Raw genomic sequence first — 19,784 nt, forward strand, 5'->3', positions numbered from 1 at the left:
CAAGATCAACACAAATGCTATTGCAGGGTCTCCTAGCTCCAAAGAGGGCAGGGGTCATATTTTCAAAAAAACAAAACATTGTCCAATGTCCAATTGTCCAAAAATATCAGTTATGAAATAAGTCCCAGAGAAGAAAGCAAATTAAACTACTTGCTTAAAAGCAAGAATGACCTAAAATCTTGCAATCAACTGGAACTGCTTTCTCAGTTATTAGAGTCAAGGGGAGAAACAAGAATAGAGCGAAGACTGTTAGTAGAGGTTGAAACATCTGCCCATGTTGCACCTACAGTGATACCTTTTGCTGTCCAAGTGTTCTCCAAACTACTTAGCATGTCCTACCCTTGCACACTTCCCAGAGAAGAATGATTTTATTTAGCTTTCAGACCTTGTCAAAGGTCTTGAGCTGCATTACAGCTTACTCCTGGTGACTGCAGGATGTCATCTTGCAAGGGACCAAGGACTTGATCTTTAGCTGAAATGCTCTTGGTCACATCGTATGTTTGAGTATTAGAGGCACAGAGTCTTATCTCCCCATAGTTTGGTGGGAAGGGCCATAAAATGTCATTTAACTGTAAAATGTATCTATGAGGCCTTAAATACTTGATTGGAAACGTAGATATAGTTACTATCCTTTCATGGCAATATTTCCCTCCAATTTCACTGTGTATTGCAGATAGAATTTGGGATGCTGTGACTGAGGAAGCAGGCTTAATTATAGCTTGTCCTCCTCACTTTGGAAAAGCTGAAGTAATCCCATGGCTATACTGCCTCTGGAAAATCTAGGGATGATAAGCAACAGGAAAGGACTTGTTAGACTAGAAAGAGCTATTATCTTGGCTATTGGCAAGACTTATTATTTTTAACATTGACACTTGGTAGGTCCCTCGTACCCTTTCTTTATGTCATGATTCTTTCTGGGGCTGGCTGAACACTAAGAAACAATAACACACACGAAATCTGCAGGCAGCTTTGAAAGCTGTCCAAAATCTTTAGCTGGCATATATATAAAAAAGCCCAGCTACCTTTGCATTGAACTTCTTCTGAATATTACATAGGATCTTTATAAAGCGAAGGATGAAGCAAAGGTATGCAAAGAGTCCTGGTTGCTTCAAAGCCTAATTAAGATCTGATGGCTTATTATTATTCCCATGATGGAAATGCTATGGGATTTTTCTCTGTTAATCAGAGACTACTTCCTGGTTCCAGCATTTTTCTCCTGTCACTTTTCATGCAGGAAGTTAAAATACACACCAGCGGTGAGATATACTTGAATAGAAATCCAGTGTTTGGCATTGATCTTTTCCCTTGCCTGTTTGACAGGTAAATGCAATTTCCAGTTTCAGACTGATGCAACGCTGACCTTAATTTCCAAGAAATCAACCTTAGTAGCCAAGAAATCCTGCATCTTCTGCTTCAGTAGAAAATAAGTGCACAATCCCCCAGTTACATTTTGTTGTTCAGAAGGCCCCCTGATCTTTAACAGTCATCTTTTCTTTTTGTCTATATCAAAAAATATCAATACATAACCCAAACAAAAAGAAACTGTAACTTGCAAATAGTCTCAACAGCTTTCACCTTGACAATACAATGACTCTTACTGTCTTTTCACCCAGTTTGGGCGTTATATATCATTTTCACAATGGTACATAGTCAGCACTTAAAGACTTTACCAGACATGTTTCTGTAGAAATGACACAGAAAGGCTTTCCACATATGAACCTGTAGTATCACTTCCCCTCTCATTAACTCCTCTCTTGTCACCTTATTGTCTTTGATTAGGGATAATATCTAAACTCAGACAGGAGAAAGAAACCCCACAGATGGCTTTCCAAATCCAATTAACTCTGCATTCATAAATCCTATTGTCCACTCATGATATTTCTAGTGCAGAATATATAAGGCTTACTGATCTTACGACAAAGTACTTGAGTGTCTCCCTGTATTTTTAATAGGGTCAGTAACAGACTATTTTCAATTTCTTGTTTTCAGGGACAATAAAGCTTGTTGCCCAAACACTGAAGTCATAAATTCCAGAGCAACAGCAAGTCAAATACTTTGATTCAAAAATGTGAACACAGAATTTAATTTCCTCTTAAACTATAAAATACCTGGATACATTCTTTATCCTACTGGATTTTAATTAGGACACCTTAATCCTGGTATCAATATAGGTTCTGGTTTATGTCTTTGGTAAAAATTATGTACATTTTCTCTATCTTGCATAGTAAACCATGCTTTGTAGTAATGCTCCTTCGCATGTAGCAGGTAGTGTCCTAGATTGAGCACTAGAAAAACATTCTGAATTGCTGGAAGATTCAGTAAGAGCTAATCATATTTATTATTTGGATTTATGAATGAAAACATTTTCTCAATGTGGAATACATGGCAATGCTCAGAAACTGCCTATTATCATTTGTATTAGTTTTTACTAAGATCAAAGATCTAAAAATATGCTCATTTTTGATCTGGCTATTGGGTTTCTTTCAATAGTCCATTTGGGTAACGTGGCATTATATGTTCCAGATATCTCAGCTGTGCAGGGCAAAGAAAGAAAAGCACAGATTAGGATTCTGTAGATTTCCATTGCCAGACAGTATCACTCCTGGCTGGAAAAAAAGGGAAAAAGAACAAAACAGAGAAAAACTTCCCTGTGGGAGTGCAGATCACTATACTGGGGCCATCTCTAGGTCTTGCTATGTCATACTGAAATGCAACATCACAGCTGGACACACCTCCTTTTTTTTCCTCCTTTGCAAAGGTACCTTAGAATGCTTTAAGTATTTTTCAGTCTGGAGCGGTTGTCTCTGGAGCTGGTAGTAGAAAGACACTGGAAAGCATAATATGCAGCAGCAACAACGTGGAAGTTATGGCTCCCAGTGAAAATAAAATTGTGAAATGATGGATATCAAACAAATAAATGAATGTTGAAGACAAAATTAAATTAATAATGAAGAACCCTCCAGAGGGAAAAACACTGTAAATCCTTAACTTACTAGATTAGGAAAGACTCGGGAGCTAATATGTTTTTTTCACATGGAAAGCTTTTGAGAATGATCTTTTTGTTCACAGTCTGCATCCGAAAAGAAATGAAAAATTCTGGTGATTTTGGAGAAGCAGAGAGGTGATATGAAATTTTACAAGGCAATGTCACCAAGCACGCAGCATGGGATGTAACATTAGGCTTTCTGTATGATGCTGACAGCAGTTCAAATGTTAGTCCTCAGTTGGGTTGTGGTGAGGGTAGAGTAGAGTATATTTTCAAATTAAAATCAACAACAGCTGGTTTTTTAGCTAAATCCAGAGATAATTTTTCAACAAAGCATCTCTTCAGATGGCAGTTTAGTTGGTTAATTTTTAATTTGTAGCCTCTTTTTTTTTTAATATATTACTGCTTACAGAAATCAGACATCCAAGTCAAGGAAACCAAATTCCTTTCTGAAATTCAAGAAGTAAGCTGCATCCACCAGTGTTTTCATTCATCTTACGATAAACATTTGAGATAGGTCAGGGGAAACATCTTCTACAAGTGTCCATTGCTTTCCATTTATGGAACCAGAAATCCCAGTCATCAGTTCAGGCTTAGACATGTAACTTTTAGATATCTAAAGCCAAGTGACATAATTCCTACCCTTCTTCAAGATTAACAATTCCCCATCATATGGTTTGCTTGTTGTTATTCAAGCAGTTGTACCTACAGGTGCTTCAGTGCTTTATAGGACAAACTTCTTAAAAGTCTAATTTAAAGTTATTGCTACTGCTTGTAAAAATGTTTTATGGTCATATAAAAATTTTGCTGTATTAAGAATGAATATGCTATTAATAAATAGCAATGTCAGTGCTGAGCCTAGTTACATATTCTAGAATCATAGCAGCAGCCAGAGGATGCTGTAAAAATCTATAAAATGTGATTAGCTGTGTCTTAAAAAAAAAAAAAAAATCAGTTATCTAATAACCACTTCTTTAAGGAACCATCATGAAATGTGACTTTTTTCATTAAGCCCTCATTGAAATAAATATACTTAGCTAATTAAAATTAGCAGCAATGATAGTGAAAACTCATGCTGATTCACCCAGGAGAGTGATTATGGATGGAGATATTTCCACTTTGGGGTCACTAGTGCAAATCCAGCTGGATCTGCAGAGATTTCAAACTATTCCAGATTAAATGTTTATTTGTTTATCTAATGAATTATGAATCTTGGTTTTGTTCCTACTGAACAGATGTCCAAAACCCCCTCAAACCCAGCACTACAAGAGGTAACAGCTGTCACTTTTGTTAGTGATCCTGTAAGGAGATAAAAAAACCCAGGACATATGTTTACACTGGACTGACTACTCCTCCCCTAGGGTCATACTATCACCCTGCTACAGGTCAAATGTGAAGTACAATATGTGAACAGGTCTGGAAGTCCTAGACAAATAATTTAAAAATATTATTTCAGTCCTTTATTTTGCACAGCTCTAGCTGTAGAAGATCTTTTCATTCTCTATATATATATTTATTGTTATTTTTCTTAAGGGTGTATTATTTTTTAATCATAAATAAAGTCTTTCCCATTAACAGATTACAGGTTAGTTAAGTGCTGGACTAGATTGTATTGAGCTGACCTTGTCTTTGAGAAGATGGACTAGATGATTTCTCGAGAGTCCTCCTAACCTTAATTACTTGAGAAATGATAACATCACAGAAAAGAAATTTCACCAGTAGAAGTGAAAAGGCATCATATTTGTGTGAGATATAAATAGAAACATCAGAATTACCCCTTGAAATAAAGAATAGTCAGAACGTCCATGGCAGAGGTATGTGGAGATTTGGCAGTGGGAGAGATTTCCTGGGCTGTAGATGCACATGGCACCACTCTCCATAGTATCAAACTGGAGATTTCCCTGAGCACTGCACCCAAAACGGGCAGGCAGAGGGGGGGAAAGTGGTATGTTATGTTGCCATGTGTTAACACCCTGTAGCTGGAGGGTATGTAGGCAAAGTAGATTACAAGCCACCGAAAAGGAGGGGTCCTACTGGAAATTCGGAGAGGCGCTGTATGAGCAGCAGGCTTCCTGCAGTTATCAGGAGATAACAACGTATCAGCCATCTGCTGATGCACAATAAATAACAAAAAAGTGTTTTGCCTGCAGGCTGCAAGCATCACTGATAACCTGATAGGGAAAACTTTTGGTTGAGTGTTTTTCCTGCCCAAAGGATGACCATACCAACCAAACAAAACAGAAAAACCCCAAAATTACCAAAAACAAAACAAACAAAAAAAACACCTGTGAGAGGGAATAGTATTTCCTTACCCATGCTAGATACAAACCCTACTGGATGCTGACCTGTATTTTTTTTTCTATTATCACTAAATGTGGATGGCTCAGTAAGTGCCATCCTACTCAGAGTCAATACTGAACCAATATTACAGCAGTAAAGATTATGTTTAATTATCATGGATATAATTAAAGCACATAGAATTAGAGTAGCAATTATATTTTCACACCTGACAATTTAAAGAGGGACTTATCTTTCCCTGTTCAAAAATTAGGTGCCTAGTTTAAGTGACTTGTCCTTAGTACTTGCTGGATAAAGAAAGAGAGTTATCTCCAAGGTATGATTCACCTCATGTCTATTGGAATAACATAAATTGCCTTCTGCGGGTCTCTGTCTCTCCACTGATTACGAATGGAATCTAGAGGACTAGTCCTTCAGTATAGAGAAAATGCTCAAGTTTCATGTGGATAAGTTTAGATGAGGTAATGATCACCCTTAAATACCTTTCCCTTTCACAAGCACTTGCTTCAGCGTCTGGATGAGTTCAAATGGATGTATTTAAAGGTGAGGATTGCAGTGTTCCTGGAGCTGTGTATGAAACACTCACTGTCTCCTACAAATTGTGCTTTGCGTGTGGCAATGCAGAGAAGGTGGATTTTGGACTCAAGATGGTAAATGAATAATTCCTTAGTAAAATAATCTTTGGGGGAAAAGGGATCCCAGGGAAAATGATGAGCTTATTCCTCAGCTAATAAAGTGATCTTAGTGGCCTTGATAGGTGCTGAGAGGAGGTGGACAAAACTGTGTTAATTATCAAGAAAGGCTTGGTGTAAGCTAACACTGAGGGACAATTTAGCCTCTTGCAGTCATTCAGCTGGGAAGATAATTTCTCAGAATCATGGGAAAAACCACAAAGGAATTTCAAGAGAACATGGAATCAATCTATACATCTGCTGTGAACCATTTATTAGTTATTTCCTCCTGTTCACAAACTCTCCTTTTTTACCTGGCAAATTTTCATGTGTTTCAAAGGTTAAAAAAAAAATAAAATCAAGAAAGGACAAGGGTTTTTTTGGTATCATGTAAACAGTAGTCTCCACATTGACTCTTCCTATTAAAAAACACTAGATAATATTAATAACTATGTCAAAATAGTTACATCTGTAGAGTTTTTTATTTCCATTTATACTGAGTATCTAAGTGAGGTTTTACATTCATGATGGTCATGCAGCTTTACCTAACAAAGAGAAAAAGCAAAGAACAAAGAAAAAATACTTTACCATCTTCAGAGATGATAAATCTGAAGAGTGCAGGACACTTGACAAAGACAATTTCACCCACACTTGCAGGTTTCCAACATGTAATATTGTCCCACATTCCTGGGCAACCTATAGAAGAGAAAGAGGAATAAAATAAATTAATGGTGGAAATCCGTTCATTTCTTCACTCAGTTATTGTGCTTTATAGTTAGTTCTTTCTTTCACCCATAAAAATATGCTTGTTTATAATAATTAATAGTATCATTTTCTAATAAACCTTCCCTGGAATAAAACAACATTCATTCCTAGGAATACCATAAAAAATGTAGTTATGTGGCACAATACTGTGCAGACTCTACCCTGGCAGAAGATGACACTTAATAGTCCAGTTAAATCACTCCAACATGCACCAGAAACAAATTTTCCCTTGAGCATGAAATCTACCTCCATGTAGCTACATTTTAATATCATCTCACTGTCTTTCAGTATAACTGAGTTAAATATTTAGGCATCTTTGATTTAAATTCTATAAATTTCTGTTGGCTCTAATGCTTGTCAAAGTTTGAGTACTGGAACATTTTGGAATTTGACTCTAAGAGATGACTGGAAACTGAAAAACAGATTCTGTTTCATCCTACAGCAGGTTTTGTGGATACGTGAGAGAAGTTCATCTCTTCCATGCTGTTCATTTTCTTAAAAAAATATTGGAAGTATAAATGTCTTTCCTTAGTAAAGAACTAAGGTAAATATTTCAACATATTTGCTCTAGAGAATGTAAAATCACAATGTCAAAAGGATGATTTTGACCTCTGATGATCTCTTGCATAAGCTAAAGACAGAATCAGGTCCTTAACAACTGTTCAGTAATTAGGCTTCCGGCAACAAGCTTTGAATTAAAGACCTGAGTGGTAAAGAACAAACCTCCTGTTATAAGCGTGCAGAAAGAAGAGGTGGGGGATTGTGGGTGTGGGAGGTGTCTTCTCAAAAAGATATTAAAAAAAAAATCAGGTCCTGTGTGCTAGTGTAAATCCAATCAAGGAGCCCAGCTCCTGCTTCTTTCTGGTCACTGTCAGAGACACAGCAAACTGTGACTGACTTTCAAGAAGCAGTTACTTATGCATGACTCCTCCTCCTCCTACTCCATAACTTGTAAACCATCATCTTACTATCTCATAAACCTAGAATACTGTGTACAGAAAAACTCAGAGTAATCTCCCAAATTTCCTACTAATGTCTGAAACAAATTACTTAGATGATCCCCATTTGAGATTCCTTCACTATCTCAGCAGGAAAATAATAAAAAACTAAATCTAAATATCTCCACTGGTTATTTGCATTTGATGTTGAGATCAAACACATAATCTTATCAGCTGTTAAAAGCCCCAAGTTCCACAATTTTCTATGTGGTTTTCTGTTGATATACTCCTCCTTTGACTATGTACCAGGGAAAATATGATCTTCAGTAAAAGCAGATAATACTTCAAAATATCATAATTTCAGGCTGGCATAAGTACAACACAATAAGGTTTGGGTGATCAACTTGTAAAAACAGTGTAGGCTTTATCAGCTTTAGTGATAGCAGCAGATTTTCACCACTGGGGAATGTATGGTCACAGGGCTGGATTTAGTGTATTTTTTCCCCACCAGCTTCAGTGGCAGCAAATGAAACCCTATGTTTTCTCACAAAAAATAAGCCAGTTACTACCATGTGTGCTGGATAGGGCAGGTCTGAGTGATGCAGTGTTTGAAGAATTAGGTCAGTCTCAAACAACATTTTTACGATGTTATAATGATGGCATATGATAAGCAGTTGATAATCATTCTTTCAAATTAAAGGATGCAGCATCAGATCACATCATGTAACTTAATAACCATATAAAGTCCTGATCCTATTAGCTAAAAATCCCTCAGCTTTGCCAGACCCACCAGAATACAATATTACAGCAAAAATGTTATTTAATTAATCACAGGAGCTGGAAAAAAAAGGAATCCTTTACATTTCTACCTCCTCTCTCTTTCTTCCACTCCTACCCCAGGTTGTTTCCTTTGCCAGATAGGGATTTCATTGTATGAATATTGTGATTCACTGAAACATCTCCAAAAGTTTTAAAGGCTGGGGTTTGAAAAGTTATGTGATACAATCAGTGTACTAAAGATGAAAATCAAGATCGCATTGAGGACTATTGGATTTTATTGTCTTTGATAGCTAGTGTCTGTCCACTCAGTAGGAACCATATTTACCATGTAAATATGAAGATGTGTAGCAATAGGTTTATAGTTCACTGATCTATGGCACTCTGTATGAAAGTAAAGGATATGTAAATATCCACGGTAATGAGACATTTGCTTACAAGAGGTGTTAGAGAGTCAAAGTGGCTAATGAGACCTTCTGAGAACCACCTGCTCTCCTTGCTCCCTTAGATTAAATGAGTTTGGTAGGAATAGGGAAAGCTTTCTTATTTTTCTTATTACTTCAGTATCAGTTGTCTTCTAAACACTGGCATAGCAATAGATACCACAAGCCAGCCTAGAGAAAAGCAAGGAAATCCTCATACTGCAGAAAAGAAAGTGTGGACACGGAATAAATATTTCCTAGCACTGTGTTTCAAATTCAGTTATATCAGGTGGCTTTTATCTTTTTTTTTATTTTTTTGGTAACACTATGCAAAACTGAAAAACAGCCCCATTTTAAAAGACATTATAAGTTCAGTGTGCTAGAAAACACTGATGTGATGATGTTGGAAAATAGGGGTAGGGAAGAAGCACTATGCAAAACTAAAAAACAGCCCCATTTTAAAAGACATAAGTTCATTGTGCTAGAAACCACTGATGTTATGATGTTGGAAAATAGGGGTAGGGAAGAAGAGAGTCAAGTAATTTGCCTGAATTGTTGAATTAGGTGAGTGAAGGAGATTGGAAAGAATTAATAATCAACAAGAACGTTGCCTGCTGCTGCCTGGAAAAGCATATTTGAAACAAACAATTTATAAGAACAAGGAAAAGAATGGAAAAAAAAAATCAAATGTAATAAAGACCTGTATGTACAACCCTCTTACATTTGTAAACCATGATCCAGCCAGCAACTCCTGCTGGGTGAAATCTGCCCACGGAAATCAATGTGACTTGAGTGTGAAACTGCACAGTGGGGTTCCCTCTGGCACGAATGGCACGTCTCCTTTGCCATGTGATGTAGGGATGCTCAAGGTAGCTTTGGAAGAGGTAGCTCACTGTAGACACTGTAAGCAGCAAAGTGCAGCTTCTAGTGGGCAAATTTCCCTAGTTCTTAGCATGTTAGAAATCAGTAATAACAAAAGATATTTTTAAAGAATAAGATTTTATGTGGGCCAGAGTGAAAATTATTGTTCGACCCGATGATCTCAAAGGTCCTTTCCAACCTAGACAATTCTATGATTCAGTTCTATGAAAAGTGGTGGTCTTGCTAATGAATGGTCTTGAAAAGAGGGGACATTACGGAAAGCACAAACTCTGCCTTCCCTTCCCATGTCTGCACTGCAACCTGCAGACTGAAATTCATGTTTGGTAAACTTTGTGGGATTCATCTCAGTTTGTCAGTGGACTTGGCATCCACTGGAAAAGAAATGCTCTTTCAGAGAAAGGCCAAATTTTATATCAAGGAAGAAACCATGGGTATTTACCATTCCAGACTATCTTGATGCAATTTTATAATTATATCTAGCACTAAAACTGTTCTCGTCATCCTCCCTCTGTGGAGTTTCACCCAAGCCTTGTTCCCATCTTTTGTTTCAAATTAAGCCACTCGGAGCAAAACATTTTCTCTCTAACCTGATACTCCTGGCAGCTGAAATGTTCCCTTTTTACCTCAAATGTCTGGACAAGCACCAAGGAAAAAGTTAAACAAAAAAACATAAATAAAGTAGTCCGTGCTGGCAAAATAAGAGTGATAAAGAGCTCTTCTGAAACTGCTTACAGTCCCTTATCTTCTTTTTCCTCCTCTGTCTAGGGCTGTCTTGAGACACCCAGTTTTGATAATGGCTAGATATAAAACCAGACTTTAGGCAGCCCCATAGCTGGAGTTCACCAAGTTCAAAGAATGGACCTCACTTTAAATCCACTGCGAATAGAGCCTGTTATCTTCCACCACCAGAGAGTCACTATGTCACCAGGACCATGTACAAGCTGTTCTTCTTCTATAGATTCCTGTCCTATTTTCTCACGGTGCCTCTAGTACAATACTCTCATTTACACTCTCTATATTTAAAACCTCTCAACAGTACCCACAACAACCTCCCATGTCATTTTCCTGTCCCTAGCACAACATGCTGCCTCCTCATCGCTGCTAAATTTTTGGCAAGAGAGGGTGCAAAAGCAAAGACATGTTTTTCAGATGGCAAGACCCTGTGTACTAATTCACTGCTCACTCTTTCCATTCTCTTAATAAAGTGGATAAGTCCTTCCTACCCTCCTCTGCATGAAAATAATTATTTGAACATCTTTCTTGTACCCAGCACACCGTTTTCACAAAACATATAGGATTTTGCAGCTTTGAGACTAGTGTACCTCTGTCAAATGTTGCTGACTTTACTCAGTGATCTCAAAATTATGGGGTGAAGTAGGGGAAGTGAAAAAAGGAATGACAGGACAATGGATGAAGTGATTTATGGAGTCATACATATACAAAAGGGAATAGACAAAAATTTGCATAAAATCTTGGGAAATCAAGAAAAAATGTAAATACATGAACTTTAGACTTCTGTATTTTTCATGTAGGGAAGTAAAAGCTTGAGATGAAAATCCATCCTTTTGGCTTACAGCACTCAGTTTGGTTTTCAGTTCCTCTCCTCATTTATTAGTTTAAAATATCACCTTCAAGGTCATATTGCCTTCAGGAGAGTAATATCAAAGGAAACGTATTGCTATAAGCCAGCATATTAAACTGAATTATGCGACGCACAATAACTTTTAAAGGGCATACTACATATAAAGCCTTTCAGAGGGAGGAGATGGGTGCTCTCTGTTCATTCATAAATCTAGGTAAATACAAAATAAATAAGGATGTAAGCAAGGCCTGGTTATAGGGCCTAGGTTTCCAAAAGTATTTGACATTTCAAAGTAAAGGTATCTTATAGGAGCTCCTATTACAGAAATGGTGGTTCTGTAGGTGTTTTGAGTTAGGCAGCAAATTTATAACACTGTCAGACTCAACAGCCTCTTTTGAAAGTCCAGGCCATAAAGGAGTAGAAAAGAAATATCATCTGAAATTCAAGAATAAATCATAAAAGGGAAAAAAAAAACACCCACAAAGGGGGAAAAAAAACTCTAAAGGAAGAAGAAGAGAATATTTGTTCATTCACACAGAAAAAGAAAAGTTATTCCTTCCTTGAAATGTCTTATATAAAAGGCAGGCATGAAAGTACAAGGGGAAGCTGAGCACAAAAAAAAGGAGAGGTTTTTCCTTCCCAGTTCTGTTCCTGACAGATTTTGGAATTCTTTAAACAAAGTCTATTTATTCTTTCAGCATATGCAATCCTCACAAGCTATCCCACAAGAATGTTCCTTTACTCAAAATTTTGCTACTGCTCCTCCAAGATGCACCTTGCATTGTCTAACATGGTACTCATTCACCTTAAGAGTAAAAATATTATAAATGTAAATCTGAGCTAAGTTCTTCTACATTTCTTTTACAGTGCTTGAAGGAAAACAGGCATCTCTGGAGGGAGCTGCTAGGGGGTTTCTAAGATAAATTAACTGCTGGAGATGCGTATTTTCTTCCACTGATTAGGAAAGGCACCAAAAGCAAGCCTAATTTTAGGCTTAAACCAGACAGAATTAGAGCAGAAGAATTCCACTTGTGTAGTCCAAGAGACTCAGCTAGGGCTGTATGTGAAGAAAAATAAACTGTGGTCAAACTTGCCAGAAGTTGGCCCACCTTAATATTTTCCATTACCTTTCTCTAAATAACTGCCGCCTCTGCTATAAAGTTATGCAATGCTATATTATGACTACTTAGAATCCATTGTTTATGTCATGATAATTATATAAACTATGATAGCATTTTCTACTGTACATCACTATCAGCAAAGTGAGTTGTTTTATGGGATGACGTTTTCAGAGATCTACGTTGTACTAAGTGCAGCACTGTTTTCAAAGAACTGTTAAAAATATCAGCTTAAGTTATGACAGAGAGAATTGGAAAAAATTACTTGAGATATTTCACTTCTTATGTCCCAAGTTAATCCTATATCATATTAAAAACTAAAAATCAATGAGAGAGAAGCAATGTTTTTTCTTTGATTGGAATTATGGGTTTTATAGCACAACAACTGAAAAAGATGGGCTGAAGAGAGTAGGCTTTAGGCCTCAATAAATTAAGAGCATATGCTTTGCATTTGCCAAACATAAATTGTATATTTTAGAACTGAGAGCTAGTCTGTTCTACCAGAGTTCAATAGAGAGAATTTCAGCTGGTTTGGATGTTCTGCATCACTCAAACACCTTGATTCACCTTCTGACCACCTCAAGACTGAGCCACTCAGATTATAAATTAGAATCCTATCCTTAATTCTAACATTTTGGTGAGGGAAAAAGTCAGTAGAAATACACATACAAGTCACTGTTTGACCATGATCTGTCTCAGAGGTGAGAAGAGAATGATGATCTTCTCATTTGTGCAAAACTTCAACCATTAGGACTACTCTTCTCAAGAAGGTGAGAGGTTCCTGTCTATGTCACATGAAACACACCTCAAAGGGAAAGGTTAAAACCAAATTATTAATTTTTTCCTTGAACATTTTATACACAGCAGAGATCAGTCTTCAAATAGCAGGAGCTATTCTCTATAATTAGGGAGGTATAAATGTTTTTTCTTCTTTTAAAGCTATTTAATTTTTTACAATCACAGGATATTTATTCTAAGCTCACCCTTATTGCTCTTCTTGCATTTTATCTGCCAAGAAAACCTCATCCAAGAAAAATCTCCAGAATCCTTTAAGTGCTGCCAACCAATTAGCCTTAGGTGAGCTTTGGAGAGTTTTAAAGGGAAACTTCAGTTTGGCAGAATCTTTGGAACATTTCTTTGTCTAATTACACAGAAAAATAAAAAGCCAATAATCTGGGAAATTGAGAGGTAGTTGTTTTGGGTTTTTTTTAAACTTGCTTTAAATATAATAAAAAAGATTGATTATTTGTCTATGAGAAAGTCACCACTTTGCTGTTCTGGAGGCAGAAAGGCTCTGTGAAATTACTCAAAAAATTGGGAGATTTTATTCCAACACTGCTGGAGGACAGAATGACACCTCCAAGCTGCCAGAACCTGAGCCAGTGCCAAGCTCACCAGCTGAGCATCATCTGGCATCACTCAGGACATGGGTTATGTGAGATCATGGGATACTGCTGGAGGCAGAACCCCTCACTTCTTCTATTGCCAGTGACAGCCGAAATGATTGTTATTGCTCTACCTCCTGCCCCCCCCTCCCATCATTCTGACTCACTTCCCTTCCTTCTTAGGAGAAGAAGGGATCATGCACTTTTCCTTATCAACTCTATCTTCCATTAATTCTCCAAGCTGAGAAAGAGGGGGAAAGGGAGGTTGTTCCACCAGTGCCTAGCAGGCTTTTCATACGTCACAATGCTACAAATTTTAATCCTTAAATGACTGAGCTCATTTCTGGGAAGAGCACTGTAAAAACACCAGCTGAAGTTTGCAGAGTTAGAGAAGAATGCAACAGAGCAAAAACCAGAAAGGTATGTTTCTCTTTCACAAAGCCTTACCTTCCTCTATCACATCTCTTATGGATCCTCCCCTTCAGAAGCACAGCCCACCCATAAAAAGGGATGGACAGGTGGGTGGAGCACTATCAGCTGTGTTTTGCCTTTTTGAGTAGTTTCACTTAACAATATTAACTAAGCCTACAATTGGCTAGGGTAATAGAGGATCTGGATAGAAATAAATACATATTTTATATTTATATGTATAGAATAGATAAATAATTATATACAATATCTTTTTCCCTACAAGTATTAATGTTCCTCACAGTGAACACCAGCTTTCAACTAGGGCTGTGCCTAAGGAATCTTCCCAAACTCTATAGCTGAGCAGTTTGTTGCCACTTTTGCCACCCATGAAGAGTAGTGATATTTGGCCCATTATGAGTTTTATGGGCCTGTGAAGAAGACATCTGTAAAGATCTCCAGGACAACTAGTTGCCATGGATACAGAGAAAGTAGAATTTTTTTCAGCATGTATTTTGGGTGTTTTGGAGTCTGCATGCCTTTGAAAATGGAGAGAGGATTTAGTTGCATGGAAGAAGATTTAGTAGCAGGTCTTTTGAGCATTGAGGTTTCCCAGGAATAAATTCAGGGCTTCAAATCTGTTCTATCACTAAAGAAAAAAAAAAAAAAGATAACGTATTCCTTTGATTTGTTAGTTTCTAACTAAGCTCACAACAACACTGAAGTGGGACCGAAATTGGACACAAACCTTGAAACAGTCTCTGGGTATGGGGTTACACTTCAATCTTAAAAAAATCCCACCACAGTAGAACCAGATTTTCAATGAGACTTATTCAGGCAAAGCCTGAGGTCAACAATTGCTTTGTCAATAACATTTGTCAGGAATATTGACTTGTTTCTTAAAGGATAAATAGATCAAAGAAAACAGACACGTTTAACAGCTTGGACACTGAAAATCGCAACTGACCTCAAATCTATATGGTAATTTCAGAACTTATATGAAATTATATGAAATAATTTCAGAACTTTTATGAAATTCCGTTACACATATATTAAGTCCCCCCAAAGGATTTCACAAATGATCATTATTTAGGTTTCATGGTAGCTCTAGGGATAAGAAGGCTTTCTGCTCTTTTTACTGCTGGAAAACAAAACAAAACAAAATATAAATACTGACATTGAAAGTTAAACACTCTCCAGAGCAAAAGTTGTAATAGAGCTCAGAAGCAAGCCGACCCTTCATATTCAGTCTCCTGTCCTCCCCACATTCTTGCTTTTCTATTGTTTATAAATAGAGGTATCTCTGTGGAAAAGGCACGTCTGTAGTAGAAGACAACTTATAACAGGTCTTGGACCAAATTAATTTCTGATGTAACCCCAGTGACGCCAGTGTGGATACTCTTGAGAAGCATTTATTCCTTGTTTACTCCTTCAAATCTGAGAATGAGAAATGACTGAATTAAATAACTTAATTTCTTTCAGTGTGCAAATTCCATAATCTCTCCTGGATATTGTTCTAGTGGTGAGTCAAGCAATTCTTTATTAAGAGCCCATGGGACCTTATGATCTAGTGGAGGAAATGAAGGAAATAAATACATTATAAAAAGCCAGTTCATACTCTGTTAAGAGGCATGTTAACACATTACATTTCATACTCATGAACAGGAAGGAGAAGCTGTATTTTCTTCAAGCTTTTCAATAACTGAAAAAGAAATCTTGAAGCCAAGGTGTGATTTAATAACTATGTCAGAATTTAATAGAGCACGTCTCCTGTTTCATACTGAACTTTTCTGACTGCCTGCAATGTATTCAGAGAGTAGAAAAAATAACACCAAAAATTAAATACAATCCAGCCTTACAAGGATTTGCAAACACCTGGAAAATTTTGGTCATTATGAAAGAGACTAAAGGAAACAATATTGTTATTCAGTAAATTCCCAGCTACTAGACGCCTTCCTGACAAAAGTAAAGATATATAAAGATGTACAACTTGATCGGGGCAGGTTGATGCTTCCCCCCTCCCTTCTCAATCCAGAAGAATAATGGGAAACAAATCAGTGATTCCGGCATATCCTGTATGAAGACAATTATGAAATAGTTCTACTGACTGGGAGTACTGTATTTAATCTTGTTCTAGCTTATTGAATTACTGTAATAATGGGTTCTGTTTTAAGTATTTTGCAGGTTAGAAAAGAAGGGGTAGAATTATATTAGTCATTTGGCTGTATGACCAAAAACCTGGAGTAGATTCAAGTACTTTCATGTCTTGGGACCAAAGATGAGGCATGTTCTCAAAATGTATACAACAGTCCTTCAGTGCATTTTAATTAATTGTTTGTGGTCATTATTTCAATTTGGCTCTGCTCTTGTTACATGGTTTGGGCATACTCTTGTTACACACTCTAATAATTATTTTTCTCTTCTAAAGCATTTCATTGTGCATTGACTTCTATTTCCAGTAGTTTTTTTTTCACACAGGCCCCAGTTACTCACTCAATTATGGATTATTCTAACCCTGCCTTTTGTTTTGGTTGTGATTTCTAGTTACATTGTTTCACTGTGCTTCCTTTGATTTGTTTTTCTGTAAAGGAAACAAACCAATCGATTCTAGGAACTGTGTGAGCATGAAATGTATGGCTTGATTATCAGAAGTGCAAGCTGCTGGGGAAAGGCAGGCATTCAGAAAGTCTGAAATGGCTTTTAGGGTAATCAGAAAGGCAAGGAAAAGAATCAATAAGAGGAGGACTTCCAGGTGCTTGTCCACAAGACTCAACTATCTGCTCTTGGAGGGTGAAAATTGCACCATCAAACTTCAGATATATGCCTTACCTACCAAAGCTAGTTGGGTAAGATTTCCACTTGGTTTACTCAAAAACAAACCCAAACAAAAACAAAACAAAACAAAACAAAACAAAACCACCAGCAGAAAATAAGAAGACATATGTGAATTATGGATAAAGAGGAAATCCTGGGCTGGGAAGTGAAACAGGCAGCTAAACTCTTTGAGATTATGCATATATCTTGAGTGGAACACAGCTTGCATTTTAAGACACCTTAATTTAGGCATTTTAACGTGCAAACTGAATGTAAATCTCAGTACCTACCAATTGTACAAGAAGTATTGGCAGACTAGCTAATAATATTAATAATCGTGGTGATGAAGAGGAGGATAATAATAATAACAATAACAATAACAATAACAATAGATGTCTAAAATCTAGTGATGTACTTTCTTCCTAAGAAGGCCATTTTCCCCTAAATACAGTTCTGTGGTGTTGTCTCCACTTTCTAAATCTCTTCAGCATCCTGCAGAGGAAATTGAGATCTGATCCACTGTAATTTCCAACACACAAAAAAGGGCATAATTTAAGTGTCTAATGAAGTAGAAATATGGAGAACTTTGTCGAAAAAAATAGGGCTTAGTAAGGTCTCAGGGAGTCAATATTTAAGATGTTATTATGTATGTAAGATACTTTGCACTTCTACTTTTGAAGGTAAGTAAAACTGAATTATCTCATTTTTGCCATGGTGAGAGGAGTACATACAGACATTTTGCTACCACTTAGCAGACTGAGTAGTTAATAACTTGTTATAGTACTGTAACTTGCTCATCTGTCTGAAGATGATTTAACTTACTGTTCTTCAGTTTTATTTTGCTGAGGAAAAATCAATATGCACAATCTGTCAGGAGTCCAAATTATTACACTTATTCAATTGCATATATTATTGAGTAGGCAGTTTCCTGTAATGAAGTTCTTGGCTTAAGTTTGTAAGGTATATTAAGAAGTAGTGGATGTAGCTCAGAATAAGCTGAAACAAACAATGAACTTGTACAGTTGGGCAATTTTAGTTATTAGTCACCTGTGTGAGGGAGTTGGACAATTTTAGTTATTAGTCACCTGTGTGAGGGTATCTATGCTTGGTGAAGTCTCATAAGAAAAAAACATTTCACACTAAAGAACAGGCTGAGAAGACTATCTTGAGTCTTTGGTGTGACAACACTTGATCCATGACTGGAGCTTTCCAAGTGATCTTACAATACACACAGATACCAAAAGGAGTCATTCTAAATAACAAAATGTCATGTCAGAATGTGACGGAAAACTAATGCATTGGTGAAAAGGAAGGTATTTTTAAGAGTGTACACAAAATCTTCCAATTGAAGTTATTAACAGAAAGCCCTTGGAATTGGTTATAACCCTTTCTTGTTCCCATCACATTTACTGTTCTCCCGCTAATGGTCTAAGTACAGGCAACCATTGCCATTAACAAAGCAAGCAGTAACTGGCAAATGTGATTGCCAGAGTGGGATTCAACAGACCAGTTGCCAATATCTACATTTCAATAGTCCTCAAATGTTTGTAGTAATATATAGAAATAGACAATTCTAAACAACAACGTCTCTCATCTGAAAGCAGACATTTGAAAAAGGTCTGATGAGTCATTCCCTCAAAAAGCCAACTTTTGTCCATTGACTGTGAAGGCAGCTTCAGGACAATAGCTGAGATAAAAATATCTGTGGCATAGAAATCTCAGATTCCATGAGAAGAACTCCATACTGTCTCTATGCAACCTCCCCCTGACCTGATATTGTTCTCATCTTCATATCAAGGTATACAGAAGAATAACCCAGGAAGTTCAAAAAAATGCCACCTTCAAAGTAAGCTCACAGAAATCACATTATATCTCTGAAAATAAGGTCCAACCAGCTCACTTCTGGGCTGTGCCACTGCCAAGCCTATTAAATCCACCTTTAATGAGAGACTGAATGAAGGCTGGACTGTGCCACTGCCAAGCCTGTTCAATCCACCTTTAATGAGAGACTGAATGAAGGACTGAGTAGAACCAAGGCAGAAATGGAAGGACACTACATGGTACTTGATGACTGTCATTGCTGTCTAATGTAAATGACAGACTGGGTGACCACATGGGTAAGTAAAAGCAGGAATCTGGTCATTCTTCTCTGCAGCAGATCCCCAGGAAGCAGGGAATCTGGTCATTCTTCTCTGCAGCAGATCCCAGGCTGGAACACTGTTCTCTGCTTCCACTTTTCTTGGAAAATCTTTGTGCATTCCACAAGTTCATAGCCCTGTCAGCTGAGGAAAAACCAGTGCCACACACTATGTCTCTTCTAGTGTCTCTGCTCCCTTTTGTGCTTCCTCCCAACACAGAGCCAGAAGAAGTCACAAGGATCATTATTATCTTTACCAGTAGCAAGAAACATCATACATAGGGGGGGCTGTTGTGGGATAGAATGGGAATTGGCAGGTAGACTACAAAGCCTTCATCGTATCAGGGTGAAAAAACATATCCTTAACACAAACAAGAATCCTACTTTCAAACTGTATTGGTAGAACCTATTATATTCACTGGCCATACTTTATTAGTTCTTTAGCAACAGAAGTCCAAACCTGAGGAATTATAGAAAAGATCAACATTTGTATTTTGTCTTCATCACCTATTGGCTTATGTACCAGTATCTTTTACATCCTTCTAGGTTTTTATGAGCTGAAGCAAAGATCATAAATTATTGCTGTCTTGTCCTTTCCTTG

At 37.1% G+C, this 19,784-nt stretch overlaps 1 protein-coding gene across 10 annotated transcripts in view; it reads right to left on the reverse strand.

Moving 5' to 3' along the window:
• ADCYAP1R1 (adenylate cyclase activating polypeptide 1 (pituitary) receptor type I) overlaps positions 1-19,784 on the reverse strand; it is a 128,036-nt gene that overhangs the window by 49,352 nt on the left and 58,900 nt on the right. For all 10 annotated transcript variants that reach the window (XM_014945061.1, XM_014945066.1, XM_014945065.1 and 7 more), the window contains exon 4: positions 6,544-6,651. In XM_014945061.1, the coding sequence (XP_014800547.1) occupies positions 6,544-6,651 (108 nt within the window). The remainder of the gene's footprint in view (positions 1-6,543; positions 6,652-19,784) is intronic.

Source organism: Calidris pugnax, unplaced genomic scaffold (assembly GCF_001431845.1).
Source record: "Calidris pugnax isolate Ruff unplaced genomic scaffold, ASM143184v1 scaffold54, whole genome shotgun sequence".
Taxonomy (NCBI): domain Eukaryota; kingdom Metazoa; phylum Chordata; class Aves; order Charadriiformes; family Scolopacidae; genus Calidris; species Calidris pugnax.